Source organism: Camelus bactrianus, chromosome 13 (assembly GCF_048773025.1).
Source record: "Camelus bactrianus isolate YW-2024 breed Bactrian camel chromosome 13, ASM4877302v1, whole genome shotgun sequence".
Lineage (NCBI taxonomy): Eukaryota > Metazoa > Chordata > Mammalia > Artiodactyla > Camelidae > Camelus > Camelus bactrianus.
Window position 1 is genome coordinate 53509632 of NC_133551.1, and position 23878 is coordinate 53533509.

A 23878-nucleotide genomic window follows, 5' to 3' on the forward strand; every position below is an offset into this window, starting at 1 on the left:
AGGCAGATGAGCCTGGGCGTGGCTGATGGGGGCGTGGTCTCCCATCAGGGAAGTGACAGGCAGCTTGGAAGTGCCTCTTTCTGTCCCCACCATTAATGAGTGTCCTGAAGCCTCACCTTGCTTCTTTGTCCATCATCTTTGTTCGGTGACAATTGGGAAAGACCTGGAAGCCCCTCAATGCAGTAATAGCTCCTCTTCCCCCTCCTGCTGCTATTCAAAGCACTGGCCCCCGATGTCTTCCCCGCGAGGTTTTGATTAGGAGGGAGAAAAATAGTTAGGTATTTGAAAAACTCTCCCTTGAGTGATTTCTTTGAGGAAAAAAAAAATCATCCATATCAAAGCAGACACTTTTCAGACTGCAGGTCCAAATATTCTGGAAAGTTCAGGAGTCACTTGCGATTTAAATCTCTTGAAAGCCACCTAGTTAATTACTTCAGTTAGAAGGTTTCATCTCAATTGTGCTCCGTACCCAAGGTCGGGGAGGAAGAGTGATCTGTTTCAGCAAAGAACTTCAGAAAAATGTTGATTTTTCTCCTCCTGCAAAGCCTCGCACAGCAATCTTATATTTGTATACCACTTGTATTTCCAACACAATTTCTCCTCAAATGATAGCGCTGCAGCAGCATCGTGGTGTTTGCATGAGGCTGGGACGGAGGAAGGATGATTCTCCATGCTTTGCAGAGTCCCAGAGAGGGAAAGTGACCGGCACAAGGTCACACAAAGAGCTAAGAGCAGGATTCACTGAAGAATGCAAGGGTTCCAACTCTGGGTGTTCGGACCCTGGGACCACACAGGTGGTCCACAGATAGGCATCAGAGGGTCCGGCAAGCCCGTGAAATGTGCATGTGTGTGCTGTTCTAGAGCAGTGGTTCTTCAGTTTTAGCCTGCATCAGGATCACCTGGAGGGTTTATCAAACCCAGATTGCTTGGCCCCACCCCTGAAGTTACTGATTCAGTAGGTCCTGGGGTGGGGCCTGAGAAGATGCATTTCTAACAGGTTCCCAGGTGATGCTGATGGTCCAGGAACTACACTTTAAGAACCACGGGTGTAGGGAAAAGGTCTCAGCTGTTACTATATTGTCAGTGGAGTCTGTGACCCAGAAGACCCAAGCAGCCCTGGTCTGGACACTGTCAGGGACCACCTGTCTTCTCCCTCCTCCCAGGATCTGAACTGATGCCCAAAGCCCTGTCCACACGCATCATTGGTGGCATCTGGTGGTTCTTCACGCTGATCATCATCTCCTCCTACACGGCCAACCTGGCTGCCTTTCTGACCGTGGAGCGCATGGAATCGCCCATCGACTCTGCCGATGACCTGGCCAAACAAACCAAAATTGAGTATGGGGCCGTCAAGGATGGGGCCACCATGACCTTCTTCAAGGTGAGACCCTCCCCCTCCCTTCACTGTCCTTCCCTAACCACACAGAGCCAATGAGCCAGAAGTCCCCAGGGCTCAGTCCCTCTCTGTTTGGAACCAGTTGACTTTGGGGTACTGTGGTGATGTGGTCATTTGGGTTCGTCCCAGCACAGATCCTAGAAGTTTCCATACCTGAGAGCAAGCTGGAAGATGCTGTGTTTCCTTAAATCATCAGAAGAGGACAGGTGGAGAGAGGAGGCTGGAGAAGGGGGAAGGAGAGGTGTAGCCAGACACACAAATAGGCCCTGTGGTCATTGAGGTCCCTGCCCTGGGCTTGGCCTCAGTGGCCTCCATCTCCAAGAGGCCAGCCTGGGCTTGGGGTGAGCTCTCCACCACTGAGAGGGCGGCAGGGGCGCATCCTCCAAGGAAGGGAGGAGGCTTAAAACTTGAACAGGCTTTTACAAACATTCCTCAGCACGGTGCACTCTTGGAATGCTGATGTCCAGATAAAGCCCCTGTCACCTGCTCAGATTACTCCTCTCAGGGGGATCTGGCCGTGACTTTGCTGCACCTCTTGTTCTGTAAAACATTGGCTCAGAATCTCAATGTTTTTTTCTCCTAGAGTAGTTGAGGGTTTAGGAAACGGGCTGAGCCTGACCACCAGGAGCTGTAAATGTTCTTCCAGAAATTAAAGTGATAACAACAATAGCCACCGTCACCGAGAGCTCACAGTGGGCCAGGCACCGCACTCCATGCTTGGCCTCATTTAATCTTCATGACAAGCCCTGGGAAGTAGGCGCTGCAATTACTTCTGTTTTGCACAGGTGGAAATTAAGGCTCAGAGCCATTAAGCGGGCTGTCTGAGGACTCACAGCTGAAGGAGCTGGAGGCCGAACCAGGTCTGCCTTCCTCCAAAGCCCATGTTCTAGGCCATGGTTCTCAGACTTAAGTGTGTGTCCAGATCACCTGGAAGGCTTGGAAAACTCCAGGTTGGCGGCCCCACCCATGAGGTTACTGATCCAGTAAGTCCTGGGGTGGGGCCTGAGTATGTGCGTCTCTAATCAGTTCCCAGGCGATGCTGATGCTGCTAGTCCAGGGACCACACTTTGAGGACCACTCCTCTTGATGAGGTCTCAGAAAAGGGCAGGACTTGGGAACCCTGTGGCTATGGGTTTATTCATTCATGTATTTGTTTAGTAGTCAATTGCTCTCAATCAATCCAGAAGCCTGGGGTGTCTTCCTTTCCTCTGGGCCCTGGATCCCCATGCCCTAGCCCTTGCCGCCTTCCAGCTTAAGCCTGTGAGTGATGGGTTGAGCCACCAATGGGAACCTGAGTGAGGAGAGGAGGAAGGGGGGGGTGGGAAAGCCTTCCATCTCCTGGGCTTGGAGCCCCAGCAGCACTCCCCAACCCTGGCCTCCCCTGTGCCCCTTCTTGAGGGTAGAAGCAGCTGCCTCGTGAAGAGGAAAGACAGAGGAAAGGGGCTCCCCACTTGGATGCTGAGAAGCGGGAAATGCAGCCTTCCTACGAGGTCACCACCATGTATTGAGAGTTGGGGGAAGATACAGCATTGTCGTAGACATGCGAGGGCCTCCCTGGGACCCTATGTATGTGTTCCTGGGTGTTAGCAAGTGTGTATGTGAATGCTGCACATGCGTGTGTAGCAGTATATGATGTGTCAATGTATGTTCGTGTATGGATGTATGCACACATGTGCCCGTGCACAAGAGTAGGCCTGTCTGGATGCTTGTGTGTCTTTATGCTTGGGCATATGTATATGTGTGTATGTACTGGCAAGCATAAGTGCGCATGCATCTCTGTGATCTGGGCATGTGGATATGTGCCTATGATTGTATACAAGTATTGCGGGGGTGTCTACAGGTATCTGTGTGTGGAGAGTGCATGCCTGTCTATCTGCTTAAATGTCGCCATGGGCTTGCCTAGATAAGTGTGAGTGGGGGGGTAGGCCTGTGTGTGTGTGCGTGTGTGTGCACGCGCACAAGCGCCTGCTCCTGCCTATCCCCAGGCTGCAACCCAGCCCTTTGACTGTGCCAGAGCATCCCTCATGCATTACACATGAGCCCATCTCTAAGCAGGGCTCCCGATCAAAGGGAAGCGGCATAAATAAGCCCAGTGCAGGCTCATTGCCGCTGATTGGATGCCCTTGCCTCCCTCCATGCTAAGATGCTCAGATTGGCTTCCAAGAGCCCAGGCCCTGCTCCCCACCGAGCTGCTGTCCTCAGCATCAAGCAGCGCCTCCCGCAGCCTGCTCCACCCTCACCCACCTTCCCTGCAAATGGTGCAGTGAGGAGTGCAGGGGAGGGACAGACGCTGCCGCCCAGCAGGGATGCTGGGGCTAAGGGGCCCAGTCTCACAAGGACCTTCAGCCAGAAACAGCAACGCCGCGTCCCCCTGCAGAACCAGCTCCCCTTGCTTGCTCTCCTGATCGCCAATGAGTTCCTCTTGCTGTCTGGCCACCTTGTCTCCTGATTTAATTCAAATGAAATTCTTCTTGCCCAGGCTCCCTCCCGGCAGCAGCAGGACTGTTATGTGGGCAGAGGGGAACCTGTGTGTGGATACATCAACCCCACTTCAGATGATGAGCTAGAAACATGACCCTCCCAGAAGGTCCCTAGACAAACTCACTTCCTCCCTGCCCCACCACCCCCCTGCCCTTCAGAGTCAGACCTCGCTCCCCAAACACCCCCCTGCCCCTGCACCAGGCCAGGTGGTAGCCTCCTTATGGTCACTTTCAAGTTAGAGCTGGACGGAAATCTGAGTTTCACCTAGAGAAACAGGCCCAGAGGGGCTGGGTGATTTGCCCATGATCAAACAGCAGATAAACGGTGGAGCCAGGATGCAAGGTCACATACTCTGTCTGCACACACAATGCCCTCTCCCACAGCTTCTCCAGAGTCTTCTTCTGGAGGTTGGTCCCCTCCCCTGCCTGTGAGTGTATACAGCAGGGCTGGCACTAGGGTTGAACAGGAATCAGCTCCAGAAGCAGCCATGAGATGTCCAGGAGACACTGGCAGAGTCGACAATAATAGTAGCATTTACCGAGCACTTACTGTGTGCCAGGCAGTGTTCCCGGCGCTTCATCTGTGTTCAAACCCATCATCCTCCTAACGCCTAGAAGGTGGAGGCTGTTATTATCCCCTCCATTTAACACAGGGTGAAAGCAAGGCTCAGAAAGTAACCTGAGTTAATACTTCTTGCCTGACATAACACAGCTAGTGAAATGCAGGGCTGGGATTTGAACCCAAGCCGTCTGGCTCTAATGCCTGTGCTCTTTGTCCCTCTGTCCACATCGTTTCTCCAAGGAGCCTGCCGCCATCCAGGAGTTCCTTGGCGCAGAGTGAAGCCACAGTCTGTTGAGCCACATCCCCAGCCTAGAACGGTTGTAGCGCATCGTAGTTGCTCAAATGATACACGTTGAGTGGATGCAGTTGTTGAATTAACAGATGGAATTAAAAGACAGCAGGAGCCGAGCAGAGCAAGGGCAGGAGACCATGTTGAGGACAGGAGCCCAGCAGGCAGCATCCCTGAATGTCCGGAGCACGGAGCAGATGAACTTCATTTCTGCAGTTACTGCATTTCCTGGTTAAGCTGCGAACCGTCTTAAAACGGAAAGTAGCGTTGGAGGGAGAGAGCCCACTCCTGCCCAAAGATGACAACAGGAAGTGGGATGCTGGTCTCTGAGGGGCTCCAGATCCCTTGCCCAGCCTCCCCCTACCCCCCACAGCCCGGGAGACACATGGCTAGAGGCAGCCCATCATTCCAAAGGAAATTTCATTTGAAGAGTTGTCAGGGAGCAGCAAACATCACAAACAGCAACTCCTATGTTGTCCTCCCTCTGTCTTGGAAGATAAAAATTAATTAGGAGATGAAAAAGGAGGTCTTTGAAAGCACTGTTTGGCTGTAAAAACATGTAGGCAAATGTAAAGGAGGACGTTGGGAAAGCGTGTTCTTGGTGGGGAGGGCTGGGCAGCTTTGACGGGAAAGGATGTCAGAAGACAGCTTCTCCAAGGATTTAGCCCTCTTTGGTGTTGCGATGGGAGAGGCGCATCACACGTGGGAGGGACTGAGCGTTAGTGACAGCCGCTTAGGAAAGAGGTAGGCGCTGAGGGCCAAGAATTCTAGGCTCCCAGAGTCCCTGGCAGCATCAGGCCCTCCCCCTTGCACAGCGTTGCCCCATCCTAGCAACTAAGCCTGGAAGATCCTGGAGAGCCATCCACTCCACCTCAGAAGACTCTTCTCTGAGCTGGAAGGCTCAGGAGGGTGCTCCCCGCCCTCAGCTTCCAGTTTCTCCTGACCTGTCTGCTGGCCTCTCTGATAGAGCCTTAGCCCTGCCTCCAAGCAGAAGCAGGATGGGAGCATGGAAATGCAGGGACCGGGCAGAATTCAGCGCAGTACAGCCTAGTGCAGTCAAGTTCCATCAGTCAGACAGACCAGGACTTGAGTCGTAGGTGTTGTCTGCGCTAGGTGACCTTGGGCAAGTCAGCGCACTTCTCTGAGCCTCAGTTTGCTCCCCTGTGTGCCATGGGTGCTGATGCCCACCACACGGCAATTAGCGAGGAGATTCAGTGGGTCACTGTGTATGTGGTTAGGCTGGTGCCAGGCACACCAAGCACTTAAGGCAAAGGCTTTCTGCTCTGGATGTCCATCCAGGTGGCTGACACACAGAATGGGCAAGCCAGCTGGCCCCTTTTGTTCTTTTGCCCCATAGTCCCCTCCTGAGGCAAAGGATTTCCCTGGAGCCCCGTGGAGAAGCCCCAACCTCGAGAATCTCCCTCCTTCCAGGCCCCTCCAGATTTGGCCTGGGGGCTTTGGGGAGGACACTGGTGCCTCTGTCACAGGATGGCCGTCTACCTCTGCATAAACTAAGCACCTCAGGAGGAGCTCAGAGGTCCTCAGAATAGAAGAGACCCAGAGCAGGCAGGCAGAGGAGCAGTAACAGGTGCAGGGGAGGCCCAGGAATGATGGGAAGTTATTGAAAACTCTGCAGTTACTGACCACCTCTCTGTGCCTTAGTTTTCTCACCTATGAAATGCATATAATAATAGTACCCCCACATAGAGATGATTATTATGATTAAATGGGATAATTCATACAAACAGCTTAGAACCACACCTGACACCAAGTACACGTACAATAAATGTTAACAATTTTTGTTGTTTATTCTTGACGATACACAGCCCTGTTCAGCCCACAGATATGATTTTAGGGGCCATACATTTCTTACCTATTTTTAATTAGTTGCCAGCATTTTAAAATTGGGAGGTCTTTCCATTTTAAAAATTCACATTTCCAGCTTCTTGAAAATGTGAAAGATGGAGCATCACTGAGCCGGCTCTCCCGCAGGGAGATTGTCAGGAGCCAGTAGGCAACAGCCTTCTCCCATTACCAGAACCCCACGCAGTGGTCTTTACGTATTTACAGCACACTGCCTGGCCCCTGTCAGCACTGGAGTCTTCTATCACTATTATGTCATTTAGTTTCTGTAGAGAATCTGCACTCTAGAAATTAGTATCCCTAATTCCTAGATGAGAAAACTGAGCCTTAAAGAGAATTAAGGAGGCTTAAAGAGATAGCATGACGCCAGCCACTTATCAAGCACTTCCTGGGAACCTGGCTCAGTGCTAAGCTAACCCCCACTTAACAGATATGGAAAGTGAGGCTCAGAGATGTGACATCACTTGCCTGTGGTCACAGAAGGAGCTGGCATTTGAACCCAGGTTGGTGTGACACCAGAGTCCATGCAGCGGAGCTAATCCTTCCCCACACCTCCATCCCCAGTGTGCGGCCCTCACCTCCTGACTGCCCCCTGCAGGGGCGAGCCTGCAGCCCCCACACAGGCAGGCCTCGGGAGCGCATGCAGACAGCAAAGGCCGCTGCTGGACCGGAGGGTCAGCAAGTCTGTCCTGGCCAGGTGTGCTGCACCCATGGGCAGAGGCAGGGGACTCAGGAAGCCTCCTGGCCCCCATGAAAATAACCCAAGAGACATGATTAACTGTCCGTGGATCTGATAAGGCCAAAGACGCCACACTCAGGGATAAGAAAGCCAATTAATCTGGGAAAAGATCTCCTTTCCAATGTGGAAAATCCCCAAGGTCTCGCATGGACTCACATTGCTGCCGCATCCCCGCACACATTCCCTGGGATTCAGCTCCCTTTGGAATTGATATGTATTTATATATATATACCTATATACAATTTCTTGTACAGAAATGTTAAATTCTCAAGATTAAATATCTTCAGCTGGGGAAGATCAATTTACTTCTTTGAGGAGGCTGGAATTGAAAGTCGTGAGCCTGAAACTTACTTTCTTGCCAATTTGACTGATAAAAAAAGCCTCTCCGTCCTGGCATGTCGCCCTGTATTGGCTGCTCCAAACGATTCCATTAATCGATTTAGGTGACTGGCCCTAAAGCAGTGCTTATGAAGGTCCCCACTGGAGCTGGGACAGGCAGGATGACGTTGGAGCCGTAGGTATGTGGGACTCTGTTCCCTGAGGCGGTGACTATAGCTCAGGCTGGTGACAGGAACTCAGGCCTCTGATGACTAGGCCTAGGAAGATGGGAGAAGGGACTGAGATTCCAGGAGGGGGCCCTGGCTATATCCCTCCTTTCCTCAGAGGTGCCAGAGGGAAGCTTTTCAGGGATGTGCCCAGAATTACAGAATCACCCAAGGACAGAAGGACAGAAGCTTAAGGGGAATCAGAAACCATCAGTGGGCATGGTCGAGAATGAGGATCTCAAGATATGAGACAAACACAGGGGGTGGCCTTTCTAGAAAATCAGATTTCAGAACCATCTGCCTAAAGGTGGTGGAGGTAGTGAATTAGTTGACACTAAACCTGGGAGAGCAGAACCCCTTGAACTCAGCATCACAGCCAGCTGCCGCCTTATTGTGTCTTCTCCTCGTAACTGGCCCAAGCTCTCTGGTGTCCTTTCCCATCTTCCTCATTTCGTTCCTTTACCTGCTGCAGGCTTTCCTGTGTCTCTCCTCAAAACCCATCAGCCTCAACACCAGCCCTTCCCCACACCAGCCTCCAATGGAAATTTCTATCTCCATTTCTGATGGAGTGTTACTGGGAAGAACATATGTTTTAATGTCAGGCAGGCCTATGTATAGGAGGAATAGGGTGTTGAGGAGAGGATGCAGGGAGGAGTTTGCAGAAAGAGGAGACGTTCTCATCCTCTTCTGAAACAGAAGGAGTGGGGCAGGGCTCCCTCAGTGGTTCATTGGCTGATTGTGTGGGAGAATGAGTGGGTAAAAATGGGTGAGGTGGAAGGGTGGATGGATGGTTGGTGATAGATAGGTGGATAAGAGGATGGATGGATGGATAAATAGGTTAAAAGGCTAGGTTATAGTTGGATAGTTAATTGAATGAATTAGTATGTAGATAGTGTGTGAGTGACTGGGTGAGAACATGAACATGATGAGAGAGGATGGATATATGGATGGATGGATGGATGGACAGATGGATGGATGGGTTGGTGGATGGGTGGGTAGATGGATGGATGGGCAGATGGGTGGGTGGATGGACGGGTGGGCAGATGGGTGGATGGATGCATTAGGAGATGTACGGGGAGCCCTGATGAGGGGCATCAATCCCTAGTTCCTACCTCTAGTAGAAGAAGGAGAATTTGGAAAGCAGGAGAGACTGGGATGGAAAAGGAGTGAGGTACTGAAATCACTGATGGGAGAATAGTATTTAGTTACAATAACCAAGAGCACAGAGTGTCTGAGGCAATTTGTCCCTGGCAAGCAGGGATGATTGGACTTGGATAATCTGATTAGAGGAATACTGGAACTGATTATCTGAAAAAGCAACTATACTGGGAAAAGAAGTAGTTTGGTGGGTATATGTAAGAGAGTGTATCAGGTATCTCCTGCTGCATAACAAATTACCTAAAACTTTGTATCTTAAAACAATTATGATCTCACAGTCTGGGTCAGGAATCAGAGCAGCTTAGCTGGGTCCTCTGTGCAGGTCTCTCAAAGGATGTCATCAAAGTGTCGGCTAGCACTGTAGTCACAAGTCTCCATTTCCAAGCTTGCTCACATGGTTGTTGGCAGCATTCAGTTCCCCCAAGCTGTTGGATAGAGGGCTTCTGTCTCCACTGACCACTGGCTGGAGGCTGCCCTCTGTTCCTTGGCATGTGGGCCTCTCCATGGGGCAGCTCACAGCAGGGCAGCCAGCTTCCATCAAGCAGGGAGTGAGAAGAGTCAGAGAGAATGCAAGCAAGACAGGAATCATAGTCTCTTGTAACCTAATCTCAGACGTGACATCCTATCACCCCTGGGGGAGTTAAAAGCAAGTCACTGGGCCCAGTCCACACTCACAAGGAAGGGGTCACACCAGGGCATGAATCCCAGGGATGGAGATCATTGGGGCCGGTTAGAAGCTTCTGGCCAACAGAGAATCTGGTGGGAAAAGTAGCAGAGTGAGAATAGACCAGAAGGAGAAAAGCAGCCAGAGTGGGGAGAGTCTGGATATCAGAAATTATTTAGAAAATAAGAAATGTCTGGAGAGTCAGAAGAGCTGGAAATCAGGAATGTGTTTAAGGGCAAGAGTAGCTAAGTGCAGGGGGAGCATCTGGGGCCTGGAGGAGCTGAGGTGGAAGAGAAGCTGGGAGGATGGAACAGCCAGAGAGCACAGAAGGTTTGGAGGCCGGAGTTGCTGAGGTAAGACAGTAACTGTGGAGGTGGAGTAGCTGGAGAGCAGGAGTAGCTGAAAATAGGACAGGCTGAGGACCTGTAGGAGCTGGGGGCAGCCAGCTCCCCGCTCTGATGGAACCCGCAGAGGGCTCTGAGCATCTGAGCCCTTCCAGGCTGCCCTTCCGGCTTCAGGGCCAATAAATCTGCAGGGGAATCTGTTTATCTGTGAAGGTGTCCTTGGGCCTTGTGCCCAAAGAAGGCATCACTAGTAATCAAGGGATTCTGGGCTCAGATGGAATCCCAAGTAGGGTGCTGCCTGCTGCTTTGGGGCTCCCTCCTCTCCCAGCCATGCTTGGGTCTCCAGGAGCCAGTTTGGGAGGGGACAGTCCTTAGAGTCAGGAAGCACCCGGAGAGTAGCAGGTCCACTTTCCTCCCAGGCCCATCCCCCCACAACTCCTGGCAGACACAGCTTCTCCCCGCTCCCCCAGCCCCCCTCCAGCCTGTTTGAGCACACCCGTGCCATCACGCACACCGGAGCTGGGCCGGGTGCCAGTCAGACAGGCTGACATCACAGACAGGCACAGCCAGACTTGGAAGCAGCCGGGGACCATGGGGCCTGCAGAGCCACCTGCTCCCCTGGGACCCACGGAGGCAGGGCTGATCCTTGCTGGGAGCAGGCAGCTGGCAGGCACTAAGTTCCCAAGAAATCTCACGAATGCCCTGCACCTTGGCTGGCCCGGTGTCCTCAGACCCTCAGACAGCCAGAGATATTCAACCCTGGCCCCCTCTCCCAGCCCCAGGCCCTATCTGAGTCTCCCCAGCCGGGCAAGGCAAACACAGTAGCCCACCCACCAGGCCTAATCGTAGGAATGCCAGTTCCATTTATGTAGCAACATCCAGCCCAGGATGCTCTGGAGACAAGGGAGTGAGGGGCCTGTGGACCATCTGCTCTGACTGCCCCCACTGTTCTCCCTGCTCTGCAATTCTCACCTTGCTTCTCTTTCACTGTATTGAAGGAGAATAGGCAAGAAGTCTTGCCTCAGACAAATCTTCCCCTGGACCGTGGTACACAAGAGGGGCCTGCTTTGGTTGAAGTGGGAGCGAGGGGCCCAGAACCCACAGAGCTCTGCCCTCATCAGCACCCACCCCTCCCTCCCCACCCTCACAGCAGTTTCTGAGGCTGTGCTGCTGAGCAGTTAGGAGCATGGACTCTGGGGCTTGGGTTTGAAGCCTGGTTTGGCTGCTTTGTGTCTGAGTAACCTTAGGCCAATTGAGGCACAGCTAAACTCAATTTCCTCATCTGTAAAATTGGACTGGTGAGAGTCCCTGCCCCTCTGATGGCGAGGAGGCACCAGTGAGTTCGTGCAGGGCAGCACTTAGAACAGGGCCTGCACAGGTAATTGTTGAATAAACCTTAGAGAAAGAAAATTCACTTTTTAAAAAGCAGCCTAAAAACCACTTATGCCTTGGCAGAGAGCCAAGGGTTTCCAGGTAGGTGGACCCTGGTCTGACTCCACGCTTTATCACTCAGTTAGCTGTGTGTTTGGGGACCTCTCCTCCCAGGACCTCAGTTTCCACATCTGAGCAGTGGGTGACACTCCCTCGCTCTGAGGACTGTGCAGAGTTCTGGGCCCCAAGCCCTGCTCAGTGCTTGGTCCCCATGTGTTCAGTAACGGTGTGTGTATATCATCTCCCCACCCCCACCGCCACCGCCACCGCCCAGAAATCCAAAATCTCCACCTTTGAGAAGATGTGGGCCTTCATGAGCAGCAAGCCCTCGGCGCTGGTGAAGAATAACGAGGAGGGCATCCAGCGGACGCTGACGGCGGACTACGCCCTGCTCATGGAGTCCACCACCATCGAGTACGTCACCCAGAGGAACTGCAACCTCACGCAGATCGGAGGCCTCATCGACTCCAAGGGCTATGGCATCGGCACGCCCATGGGTGAGCGAGGAGCTGCGGAGTCGGGGGGGGGGGGGGGGGGGGGGCCGAGGCCCCGCCCATCCGCTCATGCGCACACTCAGCCTCCGGCTCCCCCTCGCGTGTTGCCCCAGGAGCCTTGAAAGGCGGAACGCGGCACAGCCTCAGCCCAGAGAAAAGGGGTAGAGCCACAAGCCTCGAGGGGTCAGCCCTGGCCTGAGCAGGAGACTGGGGCAAACACAGGGTGGGGGGTCGGTTCATCGGTCATTCCACCTCTCCCTTATCTCTTCCCTGTGGATGCAGCCCAGACACACAGGGCCTGCCAGAGGCAGGTGGAGACAGGGGTCCATGGGCAAGGCTCTCTACCCCACGTCTAGACCCTTCCTCCCACCTAGACACCATAGATAGATTGAAAGAGGGACCTCCTGGTCATAGGATCCCCGTTTGTGTAAGCTTGGTGGCTGGTGCCTGCCAGGGTATTGACGGGGGCAAACAAGATGGACCGGAAGTTGCTGACAGCCAGGGCCCCGTCTCTCCGACTCAGGCTCCCCGTACCGGGACAAGATCACCATCGCCATCCTGCAGCTGCAGGAGGAAGACAAGCTGCACATCATGAAGGAGAAATGGTGGCGGGGCAGCGGGTGTCCCGAGGAGGAAAACAAAGAGGCCAGCGCCCTGGGTATCCAGAAGATCGGGGGCATCTTCATCGTCCTGGCTGCCGGGCTGGTCCTGTCTGTGCTGGTGGCCGTGGGCGAGTTTGTATACAAGCTCCGCAAAACAGCAGAGCGGGAGCAGGTGAGCCCCCCAGAACTGGGGTCTGCGCGGGGAAGGGAAGGACACAGGACAGGGTCCGGGCTGGTTTCACATCTCCACTGTGCAAGGCACAAGCAGGTGTCTGACCCCATCCTCACCGTAGCCCACCCTGCATCCAATCCAGGAGGCCCCACCGGCCCCACCTCTGCACCCACTCGGAGCTCTCTTTCCCATCACTGCACCCACTGGGAGCTCACTTTCCCATCACCGTGATTCCAGGCCACGCCCATTACCTCCAGCTGGACCACCCACCGGCCTCCACTCCAGCCTTCCTGCCTCCACTCTTCCTCTAAACCAGCTGCTCTCCACACAGCAGCCAGTGCCCTGTTTAAAACTTAATTTAAACCATGTCCTTCCCCTGCATAAAACCCTCCAGGGTAATTGTGGAAGCTTCGTGATGCTTACATAGGGGTTCATTATACTGTTCTCTCCACTTCTGCATATATTTGGAAATTTCCATAATCAAAAGTTTAAAAAAGAAAAAGAGTTAAGCGGGGCGGCCCAAGCTAGCTAGGTTCAACCCGTCTGATTAATTCAAGTGTGGCTGGGCAGTGGTTCTGGGTCCCAGGAGCACATTAGAATCACCGCGAAAGAGCGTTTTAAGTGCTAATACCCTGGCCTCACTCTCAGAGACTGGGTTTTAATTGGTCTGTGGCGGAGCCTGGAATTGGCTTCTTAAGAAACCAAACGGGGTGATTTAAATGTGCACCTTGAGTTGAGGGCCACTGGACTGGGGGGAAGCACCTTTCACAGAGAAATTCAAAGGGATACAGGGCAAGTGTGGAAGGAGATTGCAGTTACATCATCTGTGTAAGATGCAGTTATACATCCATCCAAAATGAAGTGGCGTCCTTTATAATCAGAAAGTCTGAGTCAACAAAGAGGAAAGGGCAAAGGTAATTCTTGGTGTTGGAGTTTGCATGGGTGTGAAGAGAGGGACCCGTTCCAGTATTGCTGGGGGGAACCAAGAGGGTATGTTTCTGGAAGGCAACTTTTGCAGTATGGTCAGAGTACTTACAAATGACCACATGTTTTGATCAGTCAATTTCTACTTTTAGAAATGCCCGCAGTGGAAATGGCCAAAGATATGTACAGTTTTATTTACAAAGATGTGTATTAAAGTGTTCATTGTAACATGAAAAAAAATGTAGAAAAACCAAAATGTCCAGTAATAGGTAACAGTGTAGGAAATTATGCTACATCCAGAAAGAACAACCAAATTCTTTAGGTTGTACTAGAATTACAATTACAATTGGAATGAGCTCCAAATTCCACCAAAAGTCTATGGGATCTGGTCCTTGCCCACCTCTCTAACTTCCTCATTCCCACCCTCCCCTCTTTTACTCTGCTCCATACACACTGGCCACATTTTTAGTCCTTAACCCACCAAGCACATTTCTTCCCCTGGGCCTTTGCACATGCTTTCCATCCACCTGCAATGCTCTTCCCTCAGAACTCCATATTCTTAATGTCTTCTGGTCATTCTGGTTTCAGCTCCGGTCATCTTCCCCACCTGTGCCCCTTCCAACCCCACTCTATCTCATTTCACTGTTTTTTTCTCTTAATAAGAGTTATCCCTCTCTCAAATTATTTATTTGTTCATATGTTTATTATCTGTTTCTGTCCCATCCTTAGACCAGGGATTCCTTGAGGGCTGGGGCCTTATCTGTCTTTTTCACAGCTGTGTGTCTAACACCTAGAACACTAGGTGTCTGGTGCATGGTGGGTCTCAGTGAATAGTCTCAGAATGCAGAAAGGAAGGTGAGGAGGGATGATATTCTGCATTTAGTGGGGAAGCAAGGGAAAGCTTGGAGAGGTCACCCAGCTGGTAAGAGGCAGAGCCAGAACTCAAAGCCAGGTCCCTATGCCCCTGCACCACCCAACCTGCATAGGAACTGTCTGAATGCTGATGCCCGGGCCTCCCTGGGCAAGGTGAGATGGTGACAGCCCCGCTGCCTTCTAGACAAGCCGCAGGACAACCTCTGGCAGTTGGCTTCGTGGAGTCACTGCCATGAGATACCTGTGGGCATTGCTGCACTTGAGCTGTTCCTTTGGAAACCCACAGGGACCCAGGCCTGAAGAGGCCACTGCCACCCACAGTCCTTTAGGGACCTGCCTCCCAGTGGAAAAATATGAACTGGACTTTCCAAAAGTGGGAGCACAGTGACCCCTTCCCTCAGCTGGAAGCCCTTCCAGCAAGGTTATCCATAGATTCATCAAGTGTTTCTCAAGCCCTGACTCTGAGCCAGGCTTAGAGCTGGGGGCTGGGCTGGCCCGGATGACACTGGCTGGTTCCTGCCCTCAGAATCTAGTGGAGAAAAATCAGGGAGGTAAACTCCTTGAACTTTAATGTGAATGCCAATCAGAGGCACAGTATACTTATCGGGAAAATGGGGCTAAGATGATACCACCTTAGTCTCCAACCAAGAACCTGATGCTTTGTAGGCTGCTCCCCAAACTGACCACCCGGCAGGGGGCGGATGGTGGGTGGGGTAAAGGTGGGAGAGAGGCCCGGTGGCCTTGGCACAGACTCTGGGAGGAAGAGGAGGAGCTGGCTGGAGTTGCTGGGCAAGGCCTCACCCGTGTGCCCCTTCTCCCCTCCTGACTCCCCCAACCCCCACCCAGCGTTCCTTCTGCAGCACCGTGGCCGACGAGATCCGCTTCTCCCTTACCTGCCAGCGTCGGGTCAAGCACAAGCCACAGCCTCCCATGATGGTCAAGACCGATGCCGTCATCAACATGCACACGTTCAATGATCGCCGGCTTCCGGGCAAGGACAGCATGACCTGCAGCACATCCCTGGCCCCTGTGTTCCCCTAGGCACAGGTTGGGTGGGGACCACAGGCCTCGGGGCAGGACGGAGGAAAGCAAAGGAGACTGGAAGGAACGTCCTCAGTCCCTTGTGCTGGGCTTGGGGACCAGAGCTGCTGCCTGCCTATTGGGCCAGGAGACCCTGCCCTTAACCTACCAGGAAACCAGCAGGCCCCCAGGCCAGCTGCTTGGGCTTCACCCTCCTCTTGTTCCTTCTATGGGTTTCTAAAGCTGCCAGCCAAGACAGCCAAGGCCAAAGGAAGCACATGCCTCTCTCAGGCCAAACTCACCTGCCCCTCAACTCTCTTCTACAGTCAGAAGTTTCTACCATGGCCCTGCAGAGGCCAAAGGAAATGGGAAACAACTCTTATATTGCCACTCCTTCCCCTGAGCCCAGGCCTTCCGGAACTTGACTATGAGACCAGAGTACCTTGGGTACCTTCAGATTTTATAGTTTGGCTGCCAATGGGAGCTAAAGGTGGGAGATGGCCACCTTACATGCCCAGGCAGAAGGAAGAATTCATCCCGCAGGGGCTGCTCACATGGTCCTGATCTCCTGGACTTGACACCATCCATGGAAGCCCCTGTTTTGGCAAAGTCGAAGGCAGAGAGCCCCACAGGAGAAAAGAGGAGTTTGGAGTCCAGGAGAGAGGAGAATGCAGAGACTGTCATTTTGAATCCTTCTGGACAATGTCCCAGTGTGCCCTACTCTTCCAGGAGGTTCTAGGAGTGGAGGAGTGGTCAAAGCAAATTTTTCTCCACCTTCTGGCCAGAGGAGGAGGACCCCTGAATCTCTCATAAAGGATGCCCAGAGACCCAGCCAATATTTGAAGCCCAGAGGAACAGTGAATTCCATGGAAATCCTGCAAGCCCTCGAGCCATCGAGCCGTTGGATTTTACTTTGCTGGTTACCATGCTGTTTTCTAAACCCTGGTGGCATTAGGGAGCATGAGCTCTGTGCCAGCTGCTCTTCAGCAGCTCCCCGTTCCTGGCCAGTTCACCTTGACCTTCTTCTGTCATCATGGAAGGAGAGAAATAGCCTAGATTGAAGTGAACGTCATCACCCCTCCTCCAAAGAAGATGGCGTCCTACTGCACAGGCCAGCTTTGGGTGAGGTAGGGAAAGCCAGAGGGGCCCTAAAGAACTCCTGGCCTCCTGGACTTGCCACACCCAAAGATGCTCCCCAGAAAGAGAAAGTGTTCAGGATAGCCTCCTCATAGAGGACCCAAGGGTAGGGAGGGAGAAACTGCCTCCTGGAGAATTAACCAAAGACCCCACAGAGAGACACAAGGCCATTATGGCCCCAGGTCTCTTGTCCAGAGCAGCTGGGACTTTGTGGGGTTTGGGGGTTCAGCAGAGGAGCAGTAGCTGATGAGTTCAAGTGAAGGATGGACCAGATGATCTGTGGGTGCCAGCTAGCTGTGATGGATACTCTAGAGGTCTGTGACTCTACGATTCTGGGAGAAGTTTTGAGACATGAAAGGATTAGGAACAAAGTGTCCTTAAAGAGAACGCGATGGGGCCAGCAGGGCTGCCCATGGCCGAGGCAAGGGCAGTCTTCGAGGCAGGGATGGCTGCTAGAGATTCTGGACAGGGGCCCAGGAGACACCAGCCACCCCACTCCATCTCTCTCCTGTTTCTGCTTGGGGACCCTGCATAGAGAAGAGCTGGATTTAGGTCTCAAGAACCTTCTCAGCTGGGGTGAAGGGTGATCTCTAGCTCCCCTCAGGACTCCCAAGGCAGGAGAGCACAGTGGACTCGTGTGATGAATACCGTCCCTCTTCCAAACTGAGCTGCAGGGCCAAACCAGCTGGTTCCCAGAATCACAGTGGCTCAGACAGGCTGTGTGCACCGGAGGTGGGGGAAGAGGGCTGGACATGCCACGCAGCCAACACATCTCATGATAGGAAAAGCCATGCTGTCGTGAGCTTCTGGGTGTAGGAGTGTGTGTGTGTGTGTGTGTGTGTGTGTGTGTGTGTGTGTGTGTGTGCATATATGTGTGTCTTTGTCTTTGTATGTGTGATCTTTGGGGGCTGGGCATGAATGGCAAATTAGAACATGTAACAGAGTCCCGGGCAGGCAATAATAGAATCCTTTGGGTTCTGACGTGTGTATGTGAGCATGTGTGCAAACTGGGGGTGAGCGAGACAAATCTGGACAAGCAGCAGGGCTCCATACATATAAAAACAGGAGAAGCCATGTTGTAATGGGGTTCTGGTGGGTATACATATGTATACGTCCATGCTTGTGTGTGTGTGTGCGTTTGGGCACCAAATGGCAGCGGGCAGAGGACACACTGAAACCCGCAAACATCGCCAAATATGTTTAAAAGGAGAAGCCATGTCATCAAGGCGTCTGCATGTGAGTGTACGTGTATCTGTGGGTGCAGTGGAGGGCGGGAGGGAGGGCAGAACCAGACAGGTGTGTGGCACAGGGCGATGCATGTTGTATGAGAAACCATGTGGGAGTGGAGTGTGTGTGTGTGTGTATGCTCACATATGTGTGTTCAGAGACACACATATGTTCCAGCTCACAGCAGGAGCAGAGATGGACAATCAGGAAGGCAGGGAACCAGAGTCTGTGTGCACTTCTGTCACGGAGAGAGATCATTTGTCACAGAGATCTGCCAAGGTTGCACAGGCATGGGCATGGGGAGACTGGCCAAGAAGGGGTGAACCGCTTCAGGGACTCATGGCTGGTGACTCCTAGCTCTACGTAGAGTGTCCTGTTTGAAGGGAAAATGACACTTTGGGGGCAATTCCCAGATAACCAGATTCTGATGAAGATATCTGTGATCTCACCAACCACAGACACAAGCCACTATCTTTCTTTAGCCAGTCTAATTTCATAGCACATGCTCACATCCAAGTTCATCTCACACACATGTGTATGTGCTTTTGTGTATGACACGCTATGAACGTGTCATTTCTTCTGAGGCTATGCACATATATAGACTGTGATGGGAGGAAGAAAAGGAGGTGGCATGGGGTCGGAAGACCTTCATGAAAGGAGGGGGAAATGGTGGAAATCAGAGGTACAGTTCAATTAAGGAAATCCCCCGACAGGGGCTGAAATGACATCTAGAGTCCTAAACAGAGGTGGAATGATCTGGCCTCCTGTTCAGGCCTTATGTCCATGTGTGTGGATAGTGTTCAAAGTCTGCCTGATGTCCTGTGTTTGTCTTGGAGGCCAGCCCAGTGTTCAGAGCACTGCGGAGACCACTTCTGCCCACATGTGAGCTGTGTCTCTCGCAGGGTACCGAAGGTGCCCACTGCATCTTGGGGATGGGGGTGGAGAGCTATTCTCAGCAAGGTGGGTCATGTGGACTTAAACTTTAGACCCACCTGCCAGCAGGTGTGGATCTGACCACAGTGGGTGCTCACGGGCACACACGCACACGGAAGCCCTGAGGCCGGTGGCTGGGAGTGATGGAAGCATCATCACTGGTTTGGATGGAACAGAAGATGGGACTGGCCTGAGCAGGTGCTGGACTGTCTCTGTCTGGCCCCACATGTTGGTCCTGAAAAGAAGAGCACCCCTACCTTCCATCCGCACCTCCCACCCCAAGATGCCGGTGCTTCCTCTCAGCCTGCTCACACTGGCCAAATGGAGGGGCGGCAGTGAAGACACACACACCCTCCAAGGCCCTGGGGCTTTGGGGCCAGGGGGCCTCCTGATCTCTCCCCCCTTGACCTGTTACTGGTCTCTCTTCTATGGACTGATAAGAAAACCCTGAGACCTTTGTCACCATTCAGGTGGCCCCATGTTGCAGGTGTCTTTCAGTAAGGGTAAGGCCCCCATGGCTGACAAGCTGACTCTGAACCTCTGAAGGCCGGGAGCACCTACTCCCATCACAGCCACAATTCTGCCTCAGCTGGAAGAGCACACTGGCTCCCCGGGCGCTGGGAGAGGGGAAATCTGGCCCAGGATAGAGTAGGGGCCAGGCAATAGTGGGTGAAGGCTCTAAATAGTTAGAAGTCACTCTCCTCCTTAAACTGGAGAACAGAAGTTAGAGGGAGGCATACACTCACTGAGGACAGTCCGAGGCTCCCTCCTCACCATCGTTTCCAGGGGCACTGATGTGCGGGGTTTCAGCGGCCACTCCGTCACTCAGCGGGAAGTTGCTCCCTCCCCAAGCCGTTCCCAGCTATCTGCACAAACATCTGGAAATAGGCCCAACTCCGGCCCATGTCTCTGGTCCTGTGTGGCTAGCCATCTGGGATGGGCCTCGCGGTCTGGACGGACAGCTGTATGGACTTAACATCTGAGATGGGCCTGGCCCCGTGGGCAGACGCAAGAAGTAAGCCCAACCCTTGTAGACAGGGGTCTGGAATAGACACATCTGGAACAGCCCTAGGCTGGGTGGGCGCAGCGGGACCTGGCCCAGCTGCTTGCCATGATGGGAGGGCCCTGCCCTCTGCTCCCATGCCCAGTTTGAAGCAAGCCCTCATTTCGGTCCTGGATTTGCCCTGGAGTTAAAAATTTCAGCACTGAGGCCATACATGAAAGTCACAAAACTGTTTTTGGTGGAAGGTTACTGTTGTGTACATTATATATATGAATGTAAAAAGATATATATATATATGCTGTATATATATATATATGCACAGTGTATATATGACCTGTCGCCCATGTGTATACGCACCCCTCCCCGCACGTCTGCACACGGAGTGTACATAACCCAGCCAGTACGGGTGGGGACCAGGAGAGAGGTGGAGGCTGCAGCCACTAAGTCTGGGATGGAGGCCACTGGGGGCAGGGGCTGTAGAGAGCCCCAGGGGGGAGGGGAGGGGAGGGAAAGAGAATGCGTACATCAGAGCTGCAGACCCTGAGCAAGAGGGGAGAAGTGTAGGGCTGGCAGATGGGCCTTGCACAGCCAGTCCTCCTGGGGAGGGGCAGGAGTGGCCCAGGGGCCTTCTCTGCATCTGAGAGTGTCTGAGGCAGGACAGCTGGGTTGTGTCAGGAGAGCAGTGTCGTCCCCATACTTGGATCCTGAGCCGATATGACACTCTGGTACCAGGGCAGTTAACAGGGAGCCGAAGGGCAGGGGTGGAGGGGGCCACTCCCTGGACCTGCCCTCAGTACCTGCCTGCACAGCCACCAGGTAGGCGTCAGGCTCCACCTGGAATACCCTAGAAGGCTGGAGAATTCTAGACGGCAAAGGCCTCTGCCTCACATTCTCACCCACAAGCGAAGGCAGAGCTCCCAGCTAGGGAAACCCTTTTTACAGAGAATGGCCCCCTGGGCATTGCCAGCGTGCCAGTCTAATGTCCCGTGCCCTAGGTATTGACCTTGCCTCCATCCCCTGCCTTCTAGAACAGACCTCAAGTCACCCCACAGTGTGTCTCTGTTTTACAGATCAAAGGCCTCCAGATGCTGGAAAGCAGCTGTAGACCCAGTAATTGCAACCAAGAGTTTGTCCCACCTCAGACAACCTCCCCAGCCCCATTTGCCCCCGAGGCCAGCTGTCAGGGGGTTAACAGAGTAGCCCGAGATATGAGCAGAACAGTGACATGGGGTGAAAGAGGGGAAGCCAAGAAGGCACTCCTGTCCAAGCACACTAGGTGCCACCTGTCTGCTGGCTCTCCCCTGCCACACCTCCCCCAGCAGGGCGGTGGCAGAGAGCCCCCGGCAGTACCCTCAGACCTCAGCCCCTGCCCCACCCGGATCTGTCTGTTCTTCACAACTCCAGTCCTTTAGCTAGTGGTCCTGCTCTGTCACAGGTCAGAGCATCTCTGGAGCATGCGGGAGAGAGACGATCTGGAGTGGGCTTCCACGTGGTCAGCGGCCTTCCCTCTTCTTGGGCCCCAGGCCTCAGACTGGTCTGCTCTTAACTGGGTCTGCCTCCGGGGCCCTGGGCAGAGCACATTTGAACCCCAACCCCTGAGGAGGGGCCTGTCTTAACTCCAGAACAGGAATCCGAGGGTCCAGGGGCCCCCACGGCACTGTGCTCCAAGCCCCCAGCCCGCCTCTGCCTGGGCCAGCTTCTTGGCTGGGCCTCCCATCATGGGGACTTGGATTCCCAGCCCCTGGGCTGAGCCCCCAGATAGCACCATGTGAGACCCCTGGCCTGTCCCACCACCCAGACCAGAGTGCCTGGACGCCCCCCACTCCCACTCAACATGGTTCCCACACACTGGTCTCTGGGCCATTCAGGGGATGCCCTTTGTGGACATGCAGAATTTCTATGAATATAGTTTTTTGTAAACATTTTGTAACAATTTGGGTTTCATAGTAACTGTGTTACTTGCCAATCATTCTAGGCTGATGTAAATAAATTTCCAAACAAATCTGATTATTTTCCTTTTTAAGACACTGTGATATATCAAAGTGCACAGTTTGCTGTATGAAGTAATATGGTTTTAAATTTTAAATAAAGAAATGTTTCTAGAAAACAGGGCTCCCTCAAGGTGTGTTTTCTGTTTCTCTCTTTAGAACCAGAGGGTGCTGGCTGTTAAGCTGTGCCGTCTTCACCCAGGGCTGACTGGGCCCTGGGCAGGAGACCCTGGTGATGGGCAAGTGGGTGGCTCTAGCCAAGGCCCCTGGTTCCCATTTCAGATACTGAGCAGGTGGTGTCTGTCTCTGACATTATCTGACCTCAGTCTTCCCTTTCATTGGGCACCTTCCTCCCCAACTCATCTCCATCCACATAGCTACCTTGGATGCTGCCATGTCCTTATGTGACCCTGTCCCTTTGGCAACAGCTGGGGAGGCTGGGTGAACCTCATATCCAAGCTTGGCCGATCAGAGATCTTACCTGAGCTTTTCCAAACTGGAAATGAGAAAGCTCTCAGTCTGTTACTCTCAGGAGATGGAAACTGTACACATAACAAGGGTTCAGGACAGGGCATTTTAGGCAGGAAGGGATTGAATACAGATGTTTCAAAAAAAACCGATGAAAATGAGGGAGAAAGTCCACCCTGGGCTTCCAATGGCTCCCAGGACAAAACAGTAGTGACCTGCCAGGGGAGTGACCACCTCTGAGACTGGCATCGGAACTATGAGGCCAAAACACACCAGAGCTGCAATCCAGGGTTCAGAAGGCCTGGATCGGGAAGCCAGGACCACCACTGCCCTCATCACAATTGCTTGTCATCACCCAGAAAACTGGAGTAGTGCTGCTAAAAAAAACCTTCTGTTCCCACAGGGGCGGGCAGAGGGGCTCTGACTCACTTCTGCCTTCCAGAATTCATGCAAATCGATTAATTGGCAGAGACTAATTTGCATCCAGAACCCTCCTTGCGTCCCTGTGACGCCATTGTAATCAGAGCTAATGTCTGCGAGCCCATCCTACGTGGCAGGTGCTGGGCTAAGCTCTTGACACGTATCCTCTCCTTTCATACTTGCCTCAGACCCTGACACAGCTCAGACCCTCACTCTACACGACCTCTCAGTCCAAGTGTCCCCACTGACTCAGTCTCTCTGTGTCCCCATTCTATTTCCCAGGATAGTGACTATGATTGGACCAGCTTGGGACAGTGGATCACCTGTGGCCCAATCAGCTGTGGACAGTGACAGTAAGGGGATCGTGGTCCCCAGGGTTTTTGCTCAAGGAGGGTTGAGAAAACTGGAAAATTATATGAATTGGGAAGGCCTCCTAAATTGTGAAGCCTCCTATTCTGTCAACTGACAAGTGCCAGGTAAGCCAAGCCAAGCCCCCAGGAATCCCTGGAGAATGGAAAGGAGGCCAAGACCCTATGGGTTACAGTAGCTGAGAGCCACAGCCTGGAAAGAGGCCTTGGGTCTGAGCCAGGTAGGCGGCAGGAAGAGGCCCTGAGTTGAAGGACATCTGTCAGCCGTTGGAGTGGGGGCAGAGGTAAGGTCCATCCCTTAGTAGTGAACATACTGGAGTTCAGAGTGGACTCTAAGTCCAACAGGGAGTGGAATGATGTAGACAAGAGACAAGGAAGAGACATGGTGGGAATTAGGCCCACAGTGGGGGTGAAGGAACAGGTAGGGCACCCACTCATCCATTTATCCATCCATCCCATCCATCCACCCACTCATCTAACCCCATTCTCATGAACATCTTTCCGTCCACCTACTGATTCATCAATCAATCCATCCTTCTACCTGTCTACCCACCCTCAATCCATCCATCCATCCATTTAACCATCCATCTATTTATCCATTCATAGACTTAAACAAATAGTTTGTGTATGAGTTCCAGCTCTACTACCTACTAGGTGTATAATCTTAAACATGGAGGAGAAGGGTAATCAGCACCTACTGTGGGCCGAGCCCTCCCTGGGGACAGAGTGGTGAGCAGTGAGGCAAGAATCCTCCCCGGGGGGCACAGAGCCTGGCCCA

At 52.9% G+C, this 23878-nt stretch overlaps 1 protein-coding gene across 1 annotated transcript in view; it reads left to right on the forward strand.

Moving 5' to 3' along the window:
• GRIK3 (glutamate ionotropic receptor kainate type subunit 3) overlaps positions 1–21963 on the forward strand; it is a 226344-nt gene extending 204381 nt beyond the window's left edge. The window contains exons 13-16 of the mRNA XM_074376813.1: positions 1164–1381; positions 11746–11968; positions 12489–12739; positions 15383–21963. Coding sequence (XP_074232914.1) covers positions 1164–1381; positions 11746–11968; positions 12489–12739; positions 15383–15577 — 887 coding nt within the window. The 3' untranslated portion in view covers positions 15578–21963. The remainder of the gene's footprint in view (positions 1–1163; positions 1382–11745; positions 11969–12488; positions 12740–15382) is intronic.
• The last annotated feature ends 1915 nt before the right edge of the window (positions 21964–23878 follow it).